Raw genomic sequence first — 14,022 nt, 5'->3', positions numbered from 1 at the left:
ATATACGCACCCAAAACAGCTCAAAATACTAAGTTAAGCCCATTAAAATGCAAGGTGTCGAGCGCGAATTGTCTATCATCTCTAAGTTTTCTTCCTCGAGTACATCACAGAGACCCTCACCACCTACCACCCACCCACCACCTCAACAATATTCATTTGACAGCACAGAGAGGTCTAAATTTAGAATCGGCATATGGCGGAATGTCTGTGGTTCCACTGTAGATGTACATTGTACCTAGAGCAGAGGTGCTGTATATACAGTTGATGTTGCTCCAACCAGTAATAAGTTAACCCATACAAATTCTGGAATAATGCTAGTATTGCATATTTTTATTTAAACTAAGAAAGCAACATGTTTAATGAGTTCATGTGACAGGCCAGGATGACTATATAAAATGTGGGTACCGGTCCACCAGCGCATCTGTAGTTATTCCTTGTCAACTCTCTACGAGTGATAATTCTCAACAAACCTCATGTGCTTAGGGGATACAGTATTTCTCTATGTTGAAGCAAGAAACCACTTGATCATTGATCATGAAAATGTGGTCAATTGTGTGGAATTAATTGTTGATTAATCATTCAAATGAATGAATCATTGAGATTGTTCACTTTATTAAAAGGGATGGCTTGACTGTTCAGTAATTTTCATGATCGATGCAATTGAGTCACAACACATTGCTTTTTTCAGCCCCACATGTATTTTTACTTCACGTTTTCAAGAATTATACATGGTTTTCTGTTAAAGGAAATATTTTACTTATTCTAATGCAGAGCAGAAAACAGTGACAGTAAAGGTGTTCCGAGTCCATTACACCGGCTGGGCCAGTACAAATTTCTAAGTCACAGAAAATTTTAGGCCGCCGAAAACGGCCCAAAATTGCTTTTTCGGTTTCGGGCCAATAGACTTAACATTGAAACAACCCGGCCGAGACAGGATGTTGTGATGACGCATGGGAAAACCTCAACCGGCACACGCTTGTCTGGATAAAGGGGCATGAATCTGCATACCAGCGGGAGCGGGACCAAGGAACGGCAGCGTGGAACAAGGGCAACAACACAAAATTAATGTTCATCGCCAGATTATTATGTCAAATTATGCGTGGACAACATCTGTGGGCCAACAAGAACTTCATTCATCATAGAAGTAAGACAATGCGTGTCATGGCCCTGTGTTTCCAATTGTTTTTCTTTGTGTTGCAGTGTCTGGGTGAGCGAAGGTGGGCGTTGACATCGGTGACGCACCTGTCATGAATTGTAATCCTCAGCCTTTTTAAGGGGCACCGTGACAGTGTGTGGGGGTCGGAATATTCCCTCTTTTTTTCCCCCGTCTTTGCCGCCGACGTCTGTCATCTGTCCCAATTTAGGTTCTCTGCGATTATACCACACGGACCTTTTGTCGTGTCTCCCTGTGTTATCTGTTTTTTGATTCTCTCTGGTTGCGAGTCCCTTAAGCTTAGTAGGTGTCAGCCATCGCATGCTCTGTCGTTGAATTAAAATTTTTCGGACCTCTTACCTGTTAGTCTATTTTTTGGGATCTGCCCTTACGGCATTGCCGTCCATGACAATGCACATCAACACCATGACACTTTACGGCACTGTGTCGTTACAGTCGTAGCACTTGCAGGAATACAGCATACGGCCGGAGTTTGTAAATCATAGATGTTATATCTAACGTTGTTATTTATTGCCATGGCTCCATAACAATAACATTATTCATCTCCATCTTTGGTAAATAACCAAAGATTTCGTCAAATGAAAACGGTCAGACGGTCAAACTTTTCGGGACCTCTGCCTTTATATATAAAAATTGTGCATTGGTGGAATGTCAGTGCTAAGTAAATATTTGAATAATTTTGTAATTGATTTATTCTTTGAATAATGAATATTAATTTGTGCAATTGCAATGCTTTGACTTTATTGAGGTTAGTACACAGTCATAACTATGAATACAATTGTACTAATAATTTATTAAAAGAGCTTAAATTATACAGTATAGATTTTTTTTTTTACCTGTTGTCCTCACTGCTAGCCACTTATATCAGTGCAAAACTCATTCCTCTACATTTTACCTTTTAAAGCAACCATTTATTTTTTTTCTTTATCTCATTTTGCCTTGAAAGGTGCCTCCCTAGTATACAAGTGAAAACATACTCCAACTTACATTGTTCAACCCACATTCCCGCAATGTAACATATTATGCTATTATCACTAAAGAATAACGGTCAAAGCCAAAAAAAATAAAATAAAAAGGACGGGCATCTCCTGATGATCCATTATAATCATGCACACCACTTACACAACATTATCAACACTTCACACTGGCAGAGGGCCACCTACACAGCTGCATATTTAGCTCTACTTGGGTCTGTTTCTCACCATCACAGAACCTGGCCAGCACTCACAATGCACTTGAAAATTGGAAAACTCACTGATGACTGTAATTACTCCAATACTCCAATCCACCCGCAGGCATTTCGCAGAAAAAATATTGTGGACAAATAAATAAACATTGTACAAATGTACTGTTGATCAATTGAAGAAGAAGAAAAATTGTAAGGTGTTATGGGAAGAGCATGATTAGAGGATTATTTAAATACCATTTCTAATTGAACCACAAAATCTATTAATTTATTCATGGATCAAACAACTGTTGTGAATTTTGTGTCATCCAGTTCCTTGTTACAGAACAGCGATTTGTTCGATAAGCACTGAAACAACAAAAAGTTGCATTTAAAAATTTAGAGGTCAAATTAAGTTCACCTGTAAAGGAGCTTTTTAACCACCTCGGTGACCTCAACCCCAGAAATAGGAGAGCAGCAGTTCAGAGTACCCACCCTTTTTGGAGTCCTTGGAGGGGGTGCTGGAGAGCGCTCCCGCTGGGGACTCCATCGTTCTGCTGGGGGACTTCAATGCTCACGTGGGCAATGACAGTGAGACCTGGAAGGGCGTGATTGGGAGGAACGGCCCCCCCGATCAGAACCCGAGCGGTGTTCTGTTATTGGACTTCTGTGCTCATCACGGCTTGTCCATAACGAACACCATGTCCAAGCATAAGGGTGTCCACACGTGCACTTGACACCAGGACACCCTAGGTCGCAGTTCGATGGTCGACTTTGTGGTCGTGTCATCGGACTTGCAGCCGCGTCTCTTGGACACTCGGGTTAAGAGAGGGGCGCAGCTGTCAACTGATCACCACCTGGTGGTGAGTTCGCTCCGATGGTGGGGGAAGATGCCGGTCCGACGTGGCGGGCCCAAACGTATTGTGAGGGTGTGCTGGGAACGTCTGGCGGAATCCCCTGTCAGAAGGAGTTTCAACTCCCACCTCCGACAGAACTTTGGTCATGTTCCGGGGGAGGCGGGGGACATCGAGTCCGAGCGGACCATGTTCCGCGCCTCCATTGCTGAGGCGGCCGACCAGAGCTGTGGCCGTAAGGTGGTTGGTGCCTGTCGTGGCGGCAATCTCCGAACCCGTTGGTGGACACCTCTACCCTCACCTATGGTCACGAGCTGTGGGTCATGATTGAAAGAACAAGATCCCGGATGCAAGCGGTCGAAATGGGTTTCCTTCGCAGGGTGTCCGGGCTCACCCTTAGAGAGAGGGTGAGAAGCTCAGTCATCCGGGAGGATCTCAGAGTAGAGTCGCTGCTCCTCCACATCGAGAGGAGCCAGATGAGGTGGCTGGGGCATCTGATTCGGATGCCTCCCGGACGGTGAGGTGTTCCGGGCACGTCCCACCGGGAGGAGACCCCGGGGACGACCCAGGACACGCTGGAGAGATTACATCCTTGGCTGGCCTGAGAACGCCTCGGGATCCCCCCGGAAGAGCTGGATGAAGTGGCTGGGGAGGGGGAAGTCTGGGCGTCCCTGCTAAAGCTACCGCGACCCGACCTCGGATAAGCGGTAGAAAATGGAAGGATGGGTGGATGACCTGGCTGGACTTACACAGTGCATTTAAATACAGGTAGGCTTAAAACAAATGACTCAATGATGTGTACGTTATCCAGTATTTTTTTCACAATATATATCGCGGGGCTAAAGAAAATTATTATTATTATTTTTATTTTTTTTACAATATCGTGCAGCCCGAGAGTAAAGTCATAAATGCTGCATGAATCACACAATAATGCACTACTGGGATGTCGACACTGGCGGAGCTGCTCTGTGGACTCATTATGAGAGTGTCCACGGTGCTTCAAAAGCAGAAATATAATGAATACATAAATACATAGAAATAAAAACTATGATGAAAGCGGTAACACAAGGCACCAAGCTGAAATTGGTCACCATTAACCTGACTCAGGGATGCATAGAATGAATGAAAAGCTCAAAATAGGCAAATTATAGTAGTGCGGCTGTAAACAAATTGCTGAAAAGTGTATTCTAAGCATTATGTCTGCATAAGAACATCAACGTAGAAAGCTGGACAATGACCTCCAAAAACAGAGTATTTTGGCATGAGGTCGCATCAGAGGTGGCAAAAGTAGCTACTTAAGTAGAAGTACAGACAACGTACTTGTGTAAAAAAGATCCTGGTCCTAAGTAGAAGTACTGATTCAACTCACGTACTGCAGTGAAAGTAAAAAAACAAACCAAAGACTGAAGTGGGCAGCACAGTGGCCGACTGGTTAGAACGTCAGCCTCACAGTTCTGAGGACCCGAGTTCAATCCCCGGCCCCGCCTGTGTGGAGTTTGCATGTTGTCCCCGTGCCTGCATGGGTTTTCTCCGGGCACTCCGGTTTCCTCCCACATCCCAAAAACATGCATTAATTGGAGACTCTAAATTGCCCGTAGGTGTGCATGTGAGTGCGAATGGTTGTTTGTTTGTATGTGCCCTGCGATTGGCTGGCAACCAGTTCAGGGTGTACCCCGCCTCCAGCCCGATGACAGCTGGGATAGGCTCCAGCACGCCCGCGACCCTAGTGAGGAGAAGCGGCTCAGAAAATCGATCGATCGATGGATGGATAAAGACTGAAGTGCACTTAAGTACAAAAGCAACATTTTTGGGAGAAGAAAAAATAAATCAAGTCCCTGTCGCAAGTTTTCGGTCAACTTTTTTGCTATCAAAACTATGTATTCCCATAGTTTAGCTAAAATTGTGAACTAAGTCACATCCATCCATCCATTTTCTGAGCCGTTTGTCCTCAGAAGGGTCGCAGGAGGCCGGGTACACCCTGAACCGGTCGCCAGGCAATCGCAGGGCACATATAAACAAATAACCATTCACACTCACACCTACGTGCAATTTAGAGTCTTCGATTAACCTACTGCGCATGTTTTGGGGATGTGGGAGGAAATCGGAGTGCCCAGAGAAAATCCCCGCAAGCACGGGTAGATAGAGCATGCAAACTCCACACAGGCGGGGCCAGGGATTGAACCACGGTCCTCAGAACTGTGAGGCAGACGCTCTAACCAGTCATTCACCGTGCCAACTAAGTAACAATATATGCTAAATTAGCTCCTGATACTTGAAAAATAATACTTTTTTTTTTTCAAAATTAGGTACTCGTGGTTTTTAATATAGGCTGGAAAATACAACGTATTTGCACAAATCATTCTTGGAATATTTTACTTCTTAATCTGTTGCGTAGTTGTCATTAATGCTTTCTGGATCATGTTCCTCCATTTTGCTGCTGTCCCTGATTTGTTCCAACTTATAAGACCCCAAGATCTCAATGCAATTAAGATCACATCACCCCTCTTTTTTTTTTTTAAACACCTGCACTGACAAAGTAGGAGTAGTAAGTCCAGGTATCCATTTTCAAATGTAGGGAGTCAAAGGAAAAAGTAATCGGACAAATAAATATTTAAGTCAAGAAAAAGCTTCCTAAGTGCAGTAACAACGTATTTATCCCACCACTGGGTTCTATGCACAGTTCACATGTACCAAAATAAACATTTTTTGCTTTGTAAAAAAATATTTCAACCCAGACCAACTCATCTAGTGTACGCTACAGTTTGTATTTAAATGAGTCTCCGGCCCCACCCCTTCAGTGCAACGTGGACAATACTACAACCCCAATTCCAATGACGTTGGGACGTTGTGTTAAACATAAATAAAAACAGAATACAATGATTTGCAAATCATTTTCAACCTAGATTTAATTGAATACATTACAAAGACAAGATATTTAATGTTCAAACTGATCAACTTTATTGTTTTTAGCAAATAATCATGAACTTAGAATTTTATGGCTGCAACACGTTCCAAAAAAGCTGGGATAGGTGGCAAAAAAAGAAAATCAAACACCTGTTTGGAACATCCCACAGGTGACCAGGTTAATTGGGAACAGGTGGGTGCCATGATTGGGTATAAAATGAGCTTCCCTGAATTGCTCAGTCATTCACAAGCAAAGATGGGGCGAGGTTCACCTCTTTGTGAACAAGTGCGTGAGAAAATAGTCGAACAGTTTCAGGACAATGTTCCTCAACGTACAATTTCCAGGAATTTAGAGATTTCATCATCTACGGTCCATAATAGCATCAAAAGGTTCAGAGAATCTGGAGAAATCACTGCATGTAAGCGGCAAGGCCGAAAACCAACATTGAATGCCCGTGACCTTCGATCCCTCAGGCGGCACTGCATCCAAAACCGACATCAATGTGTAAAGGATATCACCGCGTGGGCTCAGGAACACTTCAGAAAACCAATGTCAGTAAATACAGTTCGGCGCTACATCCTTAAGTGCAACTTGAAACTCTACTATGCACAGCAAAAGCCATTTATCAACAACACCCAGAAACGCCACCGGCTTCTCTGGGCCCGATCGCATCTAAGATGGACTGATCCAATGTGGAAAAGTGTTCTGTGGTCCAACGAGTCCACATTTCAAATTGTTTTTCGAAATTGTGGACGTCGTGTCCTCTGGGCCAAAGAGGAAAAGAACCATCCGGACTGTTATGGACGCAAAGTTCAAAAGCCAGCATCTGTGATGGGATAGGGCTGTGTTAGTGCCAATGGCATGGATAACTTACACATTTGTGAAGGCCCCATTAATGCCGAAAGGTACATACAGGTTTTGGAGAAACATATGCTGCCATCCAAGCAACGTCTTTTTCATGGACGCCCCTGCTTATTTCAACTTCGTAGTAAATGAGTGCGGGTACTAGACTGGCCTGCCTGCAGTCCAGACCTGTCTCCCATTGAAAATGCGTGGCGCATTATGAAGCGTAAAATACGACAACGGAGACCCCGGACTGTTGAACAGCGGAAGCTGTACATCAAGCAAGAATGGGAAAGAATTCCACCTACAAAGCGTCAACAATGAGTGTCCTCAGTTCGCCAACGTTTATTGAATGTTGTTAAGAGAAAAGGTGATGTAACACAGTGGCAAACATGACCCTGTCTCAGCTTTTTGTGAACGTGTTGCAGCCATAAAATTCTAAGCTAATGATTATTTGCTAAAAACAATGAAGTTTATCAGTTTGAACATTAAATATCTTGTCTTTGTAGTGTATTCAATTAAATATAGGTCGAACATTGCATTCTGTTTTTATTTATGTTTAACACAACATCCCCACTTCATTGGATTTGGGGTTGAAGTTTCAACAACGAGCCATTATCAAAAAGTGAGCCTAAGTATTTTATTTACCTGTTCTGCCAGCCTTGAATAAGGTTGGTGTATTTGCTGAGAACTCCCTCCAATTGTCGCCTGCGACCCAGCTGCTGCTGCGAACTGGTGCTGTTCCCCAGGAAAGCCCCCCGGCCGCCTCCTGCCGCCGAGGGGCCGCACTGGGGGCCGGAGCCGGGGCTTGGCGAACCCGTCCGCCCGCCGGGCTTTTTCGACGAGTTGCTTCGGTCTGAAGAAGACGAAGAGTTGCTTCGGGTGGTTCCGTGATGTGGACTGCTCGGCGTGTTGTCCATGCTGGTGACGGGACGGCTAAAACGAGGACGAAGAGGAGGAAGCGGAGGAAGAGGAGGAGGGGACAGGGATGGAGCCCCAGCAAGGATTTCACCACCACATTGAAGTGGCGAACAAGACTAAAAGCGAAGGCTGTGGACGTGTCGTGACCGCGCCGTGACGTGGATGCGTGCGTCCCCCGCCGCGTGGCAAAACTGACATCTTCCTCGGCGGTGTTCGAGTCTCTTTCTCGTCTCTGCAGTGCGAGGCTGTGTGACACCGCCACACTGAGCCAGCGCGTTCTGCCACGAAGACACGCCCACTCGACCCCGCCCCCCGGAAGTTCCAATGGTGCCTGGTGATCCACATCATCTACGAAAATGGGATTACAGCAACAGTTTGGCTGCAAAACCTCTTAGAATATTAACAATAGTCTTGCTCAGCATGAATACAATATTTGATTATTCATGAGTATGTGTGACATTGTGTAGTATGATCATGTAGAGTCGTGATTTTTTATTAAATTGTAACTATAGAGACACAAAGTAAACACATTCAGATTTAGATGAAAAAAAAAATGTGTCAGGTGAAATTGGTATCAGGTCACCTTTCTTAAAAACTGTAGTACAGTAATCCCCCTTCATAGCTGGGCTATTGTTCTCGACCCCCGTGATAGAGAAATACCCTATTTAAATACACCGGCATGTTTTTTTAATGTTTTAAGTCTTTAAACATTTTCAAAACAATACAAACGCATTTAAACAGACACCGTAAAATAAACTGAGAGAGAGCAAGAGCAATAGGTGACACAAAAATATTGTACAAACGGTGCAAAATATAGAGTAAAAACTGTAATAACCCCTACAAAAAAATCTGCTGTATAGCGGGACCGCGATAAGTGAACCAGGATATACAGTAGCTGTGGTTTACTGTATACAGTATTGCAATGTTTCCCAACCAGTGCACCTAAAAGTCCCCTTCCATCAAATACAGCCCTGCCATGCAAATGCAGTATATAAAAGCATACATGTGTTGTGGTTTACAACAATACTTAATGTTTATCATGTTGATTGTAACTGTGGATCAAATAGCGAAGCTCACTGTCATTATCGCCAAAATGTGCGCAAGCAATGAAGCATTACATTGAAGTGATTGAATGGGAGTGCGGGACCCGCCTCTCAAAATATCCTCTTTTTTTTTTTATTTCACCCACATCCCTCCTCTGTGAGGTTGCGAGTCGTGAGCGCAAAATCCGACACTTGGTGAATTCTGCTTCATGATGCTAGTAAGACTCCACAGGGAATGATCTAAACGCTAGGTCGCGATGAATGCTTGGCTGCCGAGATATCGCCAACAGCCAATCACATTGAAGCTGTTTTCAATATTTAAATTAAGAGTATGAGTGATGCAATCAGAACAAAGCTTATTTCCATACAGTATGGCATGAAATCTGACCGTCTCAACTGCCAGGCGTAAAAGACTAACCAAAATAGCATGAAAAGGGGCATCCTGGGCATTTCCAACCCAAATGAGCTTGCAAACACGATAAAAAGGACATCAAAGATTATAAAAAATTTGATGGGAAGGGAATTTTAATAGATCAGCAGGCATCCTGTTGGAAATATTCCGATTACTTAACTGGTCCCAAAATTATTTCTTCAGTACAAATAATGTGTATTTGTCCGTTTATCGATGCCAGTGACATATAGTGACAGGCAGAACAATTAAATGCTTTTCCACTCTAGCAGAAGGTAGAATTAACCTATGTATTGTGACGGAAATCTGGAGATCCGTTATGGTATGACAGTTGTGTTCTGTGGCCTTAAATAGTGAATTGTAACATTTGCGTCAATTAGATTGCAGGAAAGTGATTTCGGATGTCCTGTGATTGGCTGGCGACCAGTTCAGGGTGTACCCCGCCTCTCGCCCGAAGATAGCTGGGATAGGCTCCAGCACGCCCGCAACCCTAGTGAGGAGAAGCGGTAGAGAAAATTGATTAATGGATGGATGGATGGATGGATTTCAGATGTCTCGTCAGAACAACAGTAATTGTAAAGATGTGGAAAAATCTGCATGTTGGAAGCTGCCCTTGATACTTACAGTGTGTTGCTGTACTTCCCCCATGCTTTTTCTCTGTTTGACCATTTGGCTATGTCTGTCTGCTATAAAAATCAGTTTGAAACCTTCTCAAGGCAAGATTGTCTATATGCTTCATGTCACCATGTTGACTGTCTGAGATCTTCGCAAAGAGAATAAACTGTGCAAGTTACTTTTTGTCAATGATTTATTTATTTTATTTTTTTAGGTATTGTTTATATCAGAATGAGTACATTTTTCCACAACAGTAGCCACCTGTTGCCATTCATACAACAGAATAATAGCTTTTGTGTTCGCACTAAAAAGACCCAGATTTCACACAGAGTGAGTAAATTTGTAAGCAAATTTCAGACAAGATTATCAATTTTGCAGTACTGTAAATGTAATATATGTGACTTGGCTCAATAAAGGTTGGCAAACACTACAGTACTGTGTAAAAATTACCATTAGGTTTATTGTTTTAGCAATGCTCTAATGACTAATGTCGCTAACTATAGAGCACAGCCCTCCACTACTGTTAATAAAACCAAAGAAAAGAAAAATCACTGAAGTGCTAGTAATTGTAATTGTAAAAGTAATTGCTAGTAATAATAAAAAAAAAAAGTAAAAGTAGTTGCTAGTAATAATCGTAAATAGTAAAGTAATTTGTAATTAGGCCGGATAACCACCGATATGAACGAAGGTATTTCGTATAATAACTGTTTTAGCCACACCCAAGAAATCGGGAAATCTGAAAAGGTGAAAATCAGTTTGATGCTACAGTATATCTGCTACTGGGTGATTGAAAAGTAACTCCCTATTTTAAAATACTTATTCATATGTTGTAATATTTTTCTCAATTTTTTTTTGTGTATGTTCCATGATTAAAGGAGCAAGTCTATTCTACCAAACCAACGACTTTGGAAGAACCTGAAGGACGAATACGATAAATTATGTATTCCATCCCACAAGAGTTACTTGTGAAATCACATAATTGCAGTTCAAGGCGGCTTGAGAAACTGGTGGCTAATGCTGGTGTTCATATCGAATTTTAAATAAAACTCCAAGCAATACACTTTCTTCTCATGTTCATTTCTTGTAAGAATTATAGTTCAGAAATAAATTACAAGTACTTAAAAATAAGGAGTTACTTTTCAATCACCCGGTACATGCAACTGACTACCACATACTGTCGTTCTGTCTTTTCACATGTATGTATGTATGTATGTATACAATGTACTGTGTGTGTGCGTGCGTGCGTGCGTGCATGTACGAACGTATGACAATATGTCATGAACAAATTATGGGCACACAGTGATAAATAAACATAAATCGTATTCTAGTACTAAAAAACACAGTCTTTATAGAGCATATATGCATGAAAAGTGCAAACATTCATTGGGTTTATAAACTTACACTGACGATGTCATGTATTGAATACAGATAAATTGGTATCATGACACAGATATCTAACAAGTTAATTCTACTTTTTTTTCTCAGGGAAAGACGTTGCTGCCCAAGAACACCACAGCACACAATGAAAATGACTTGTTGACACTGAAGGCCTTGCTCCCTCTGTATTAAGGTAAAGTCGGCGCTAATCTTTTCTACTGGCATTAATGTGGATAATTACTATAGCTGCTGCAGGGCACCCAAATGGCCATTAGCAAAATTTAGCAATCGTTTTTTTAAAAAATTCATGACATTGAGGAAAAGAAAAAAACATCCCAATGGCCTACAATGACCACCTTAATCAGGTTCTGCTCATAGGGTCAAAGAAGGATAAATACGCTGCAACTGTGCACTACTGCAAAGTAATAACACAATAAAGTACCGCTTTAGCAGTGTCGGCCAAAACTAAAGATAGTTATCAGATTAGACTTGATAAAAAATGTTTGCAAAGACTTGACACAACGGCATGCAAACAACCGGGGTTAAAAAGACTTCTTTAATGAATAACAGACAGAGAAGCATTGCAGGCTATCACAAGAGACAACGGGTCTTAGATAGATTCCCGCCACTTGTCTGCTGAGGCAGCCTCAAAGCCGAGATCAATACAGGAGAATAAAAAAAAAACAAATACAAAATCCTGAGCAACAGAAAGAGAGAGATGTTGGTTAAAAGCTTGTGATGAGATCAAGCTGGGGTCTGCTGCACTTCATTATAAAGCAACCCATCAAGAGCCTTTCAATTCCAAATGTGTTCATGTCATACAGAAATGAAACAATCAATTAGTTACAGCAGTATGAAGAAATCTGGCAGGAGTAGTAGCCTCTGCAACAACCCTAATCCTTTTCATCATCATTAGCAATAATAATTGTCTCTGCTTCATCACCACTTTATATGTGCTGGATCAAAACAGCATGCGTCATCATCCTCAGACATCAGTGCTGTAAAGTATGAAAGAGGCTTTGAATCTATTCCCTTCTTCTTCTCTGCAGCTACACTGAAGTGTGGCACCCACTCTCCTCCATCACAGTCCTCCCTTCTAGCAAAAATGGCAGTTGAGACTCCATAAGGCGAGCCTGCTACCGGGCTGCTCTGAACTCCTGTTGGCCTGTCTGCATTACCACCGAGGAGGAGGTACGTCAAGACCACAAATGTCATCTTTCCAGAAATTAAGAACATCTGACGTGTTGTAACGTGGTGCCAGTACAGCCCCTTTATTTCATCCAAAGGCAAGGAGGAAATTTCAACATACAGATCTTAAGAGTCTTGTTAAATGTAAGTCGTATTTAATGCTTCAGATAATGTTTCACACTGCCTGTATTTGAATATGATATCTGTCAAGGAAGGATACCAGTGATGGTGTAGAGGAGTAATATACTGACCTTAGAACTAGAAATGGAACTTATTGTGACGCCTCTGTTCTGGTTAGTATAATATGCTGTCAACACTAAGTTGACGATAATAATAATAACAAAAAAAGAACAGAATGTACAGTACACCTGAAAATGAGCTAAGTTTAGTTTTTCAATATAACCTGGCCATCGTCAGCATTCTCAACACTTTGGATTGATCAATAATTTGTAACAATAACAGATCCTTGTGTGGACTGACCAATTCAATAGAAGGATTTTTTTGTTTGTTTTCATCTCTACAAAACTACCTTAGATTTTCTACAGTGTGTGGAGGATGCTTCCAATGTCAGGTTTAGAAAAGCTTAACAGAGAACTTCATCTTAGCATTAGCCAAACAAGAATCAACATCATCAGTGTCAACAACCGATCTCTTTGATGAATAGCAGTGAAGTCGTTCATCAATATTTCAAATTGCGTCCTTACAGAACTAGAATGGAAGATGAAGTAGCACAGTAACATCGAGTTGAACACGTTTGGGCCATAAAGTGTACTACTAAATGGTCATATATTGATGTTTATTTGAAAGAGTATTTCCAGAGTGTTACCTTGTGTGCTGAACTCACACTTTTCTTTAAATGCATTTGACATTTACAACTGTAAAACAATGACAACCTTTTCAGAAGGTAACTGATGCTAGATTCAGCAGAGAAAAAAAAAGAACAATACTCAGCTGTGAAGTTGAAATATGAGGGGGGGGAAAAAATCTTCCATCGGCCCCTCTCTTATGGCTCTATGGCTCTCAATTTCCCTGGCAGAATATTTCATAGCTTTTAATGAATCATGCTCAAGGAGTTTCGTTCCCTCAAGTGATATGGCAGACCAGGCTTTTATTGCTTGGTCAGACTCATTTTGAGATCTTATTGGAAAAAGTGCTGCATGGCAGAGTTCATGTTATAGTGCTGGTGGACTTTGAATACAGATGAATGCATTTCATCAGTTGTCTTATCAGTGCCCTGATGGAAATGTACAGACAGCTCTATTGTCAGACACAACCGATAACTTTGGGGACCAATAATACATGTACACATGAAGTTATTTCCTTCAGCACAATCCAAATAAAGCCACATATGCAGAGATTCGTGACATTGCTATTTTTTTCTATCATGATACACAGTTGAGTCAGACGTTTACCATACCTTTCTACCTGGCAAAAGAAGACACAGTGAGGAACATTTTGTCTGCTCAACTCAGAGCCAAAATGACTGGAGCACAGCTGGGATTGGGCAAGAAGTGAGGTGTACCCTGTA

At 41.9% G+C, this 14,022-nt stretch overlaps 1 protein-coding gene across 1 annotated transcript in view; it reads right to left on the bottom strand.

The window, feature by feature from the left end:
• Positions 1–8,145, bottom strand: part of LOC133395916 (oxysterol-binding protein-related protein 10) — a 56,722-nt gene extending 48,577 nt beyond the window's left edge. The window contains exon 1 of the mRNA XM_061665219.1: positions 7,590–8,145. Within this exon, the coding sequence (XP_061521203.1) occupies positions 7,590–7,861 (272 nt within the window). The 5' untranslated portion in view covers positions 7,862–8,145. The remainder of the gene's footprint in view (positions 1–7,589) is intronic.
• Between the last annotated feature and the right edge of the window lie 5,877 nt (positions 8,146–14,022).

Source organism: Phycodurus eques, chromosome 20, assembly GCF_024500275.1.
Source record: "Phycodurus eques isolate BA_2022a chromosome 20, UOR_Pequ_1.1, whole genome shotgun sequence".
NCBI classification, from domain to species: Eukaryota; Metazoa; Chordata; class Actinopteri; order Syngnathiformes; family Syngnathidae; genus Phycodurus; species Phycodurus eques.
Note: the sequence above shows the minus strand (reverse complement) of the source record. Positions and strands in the feature narration are given on the sequence as shown.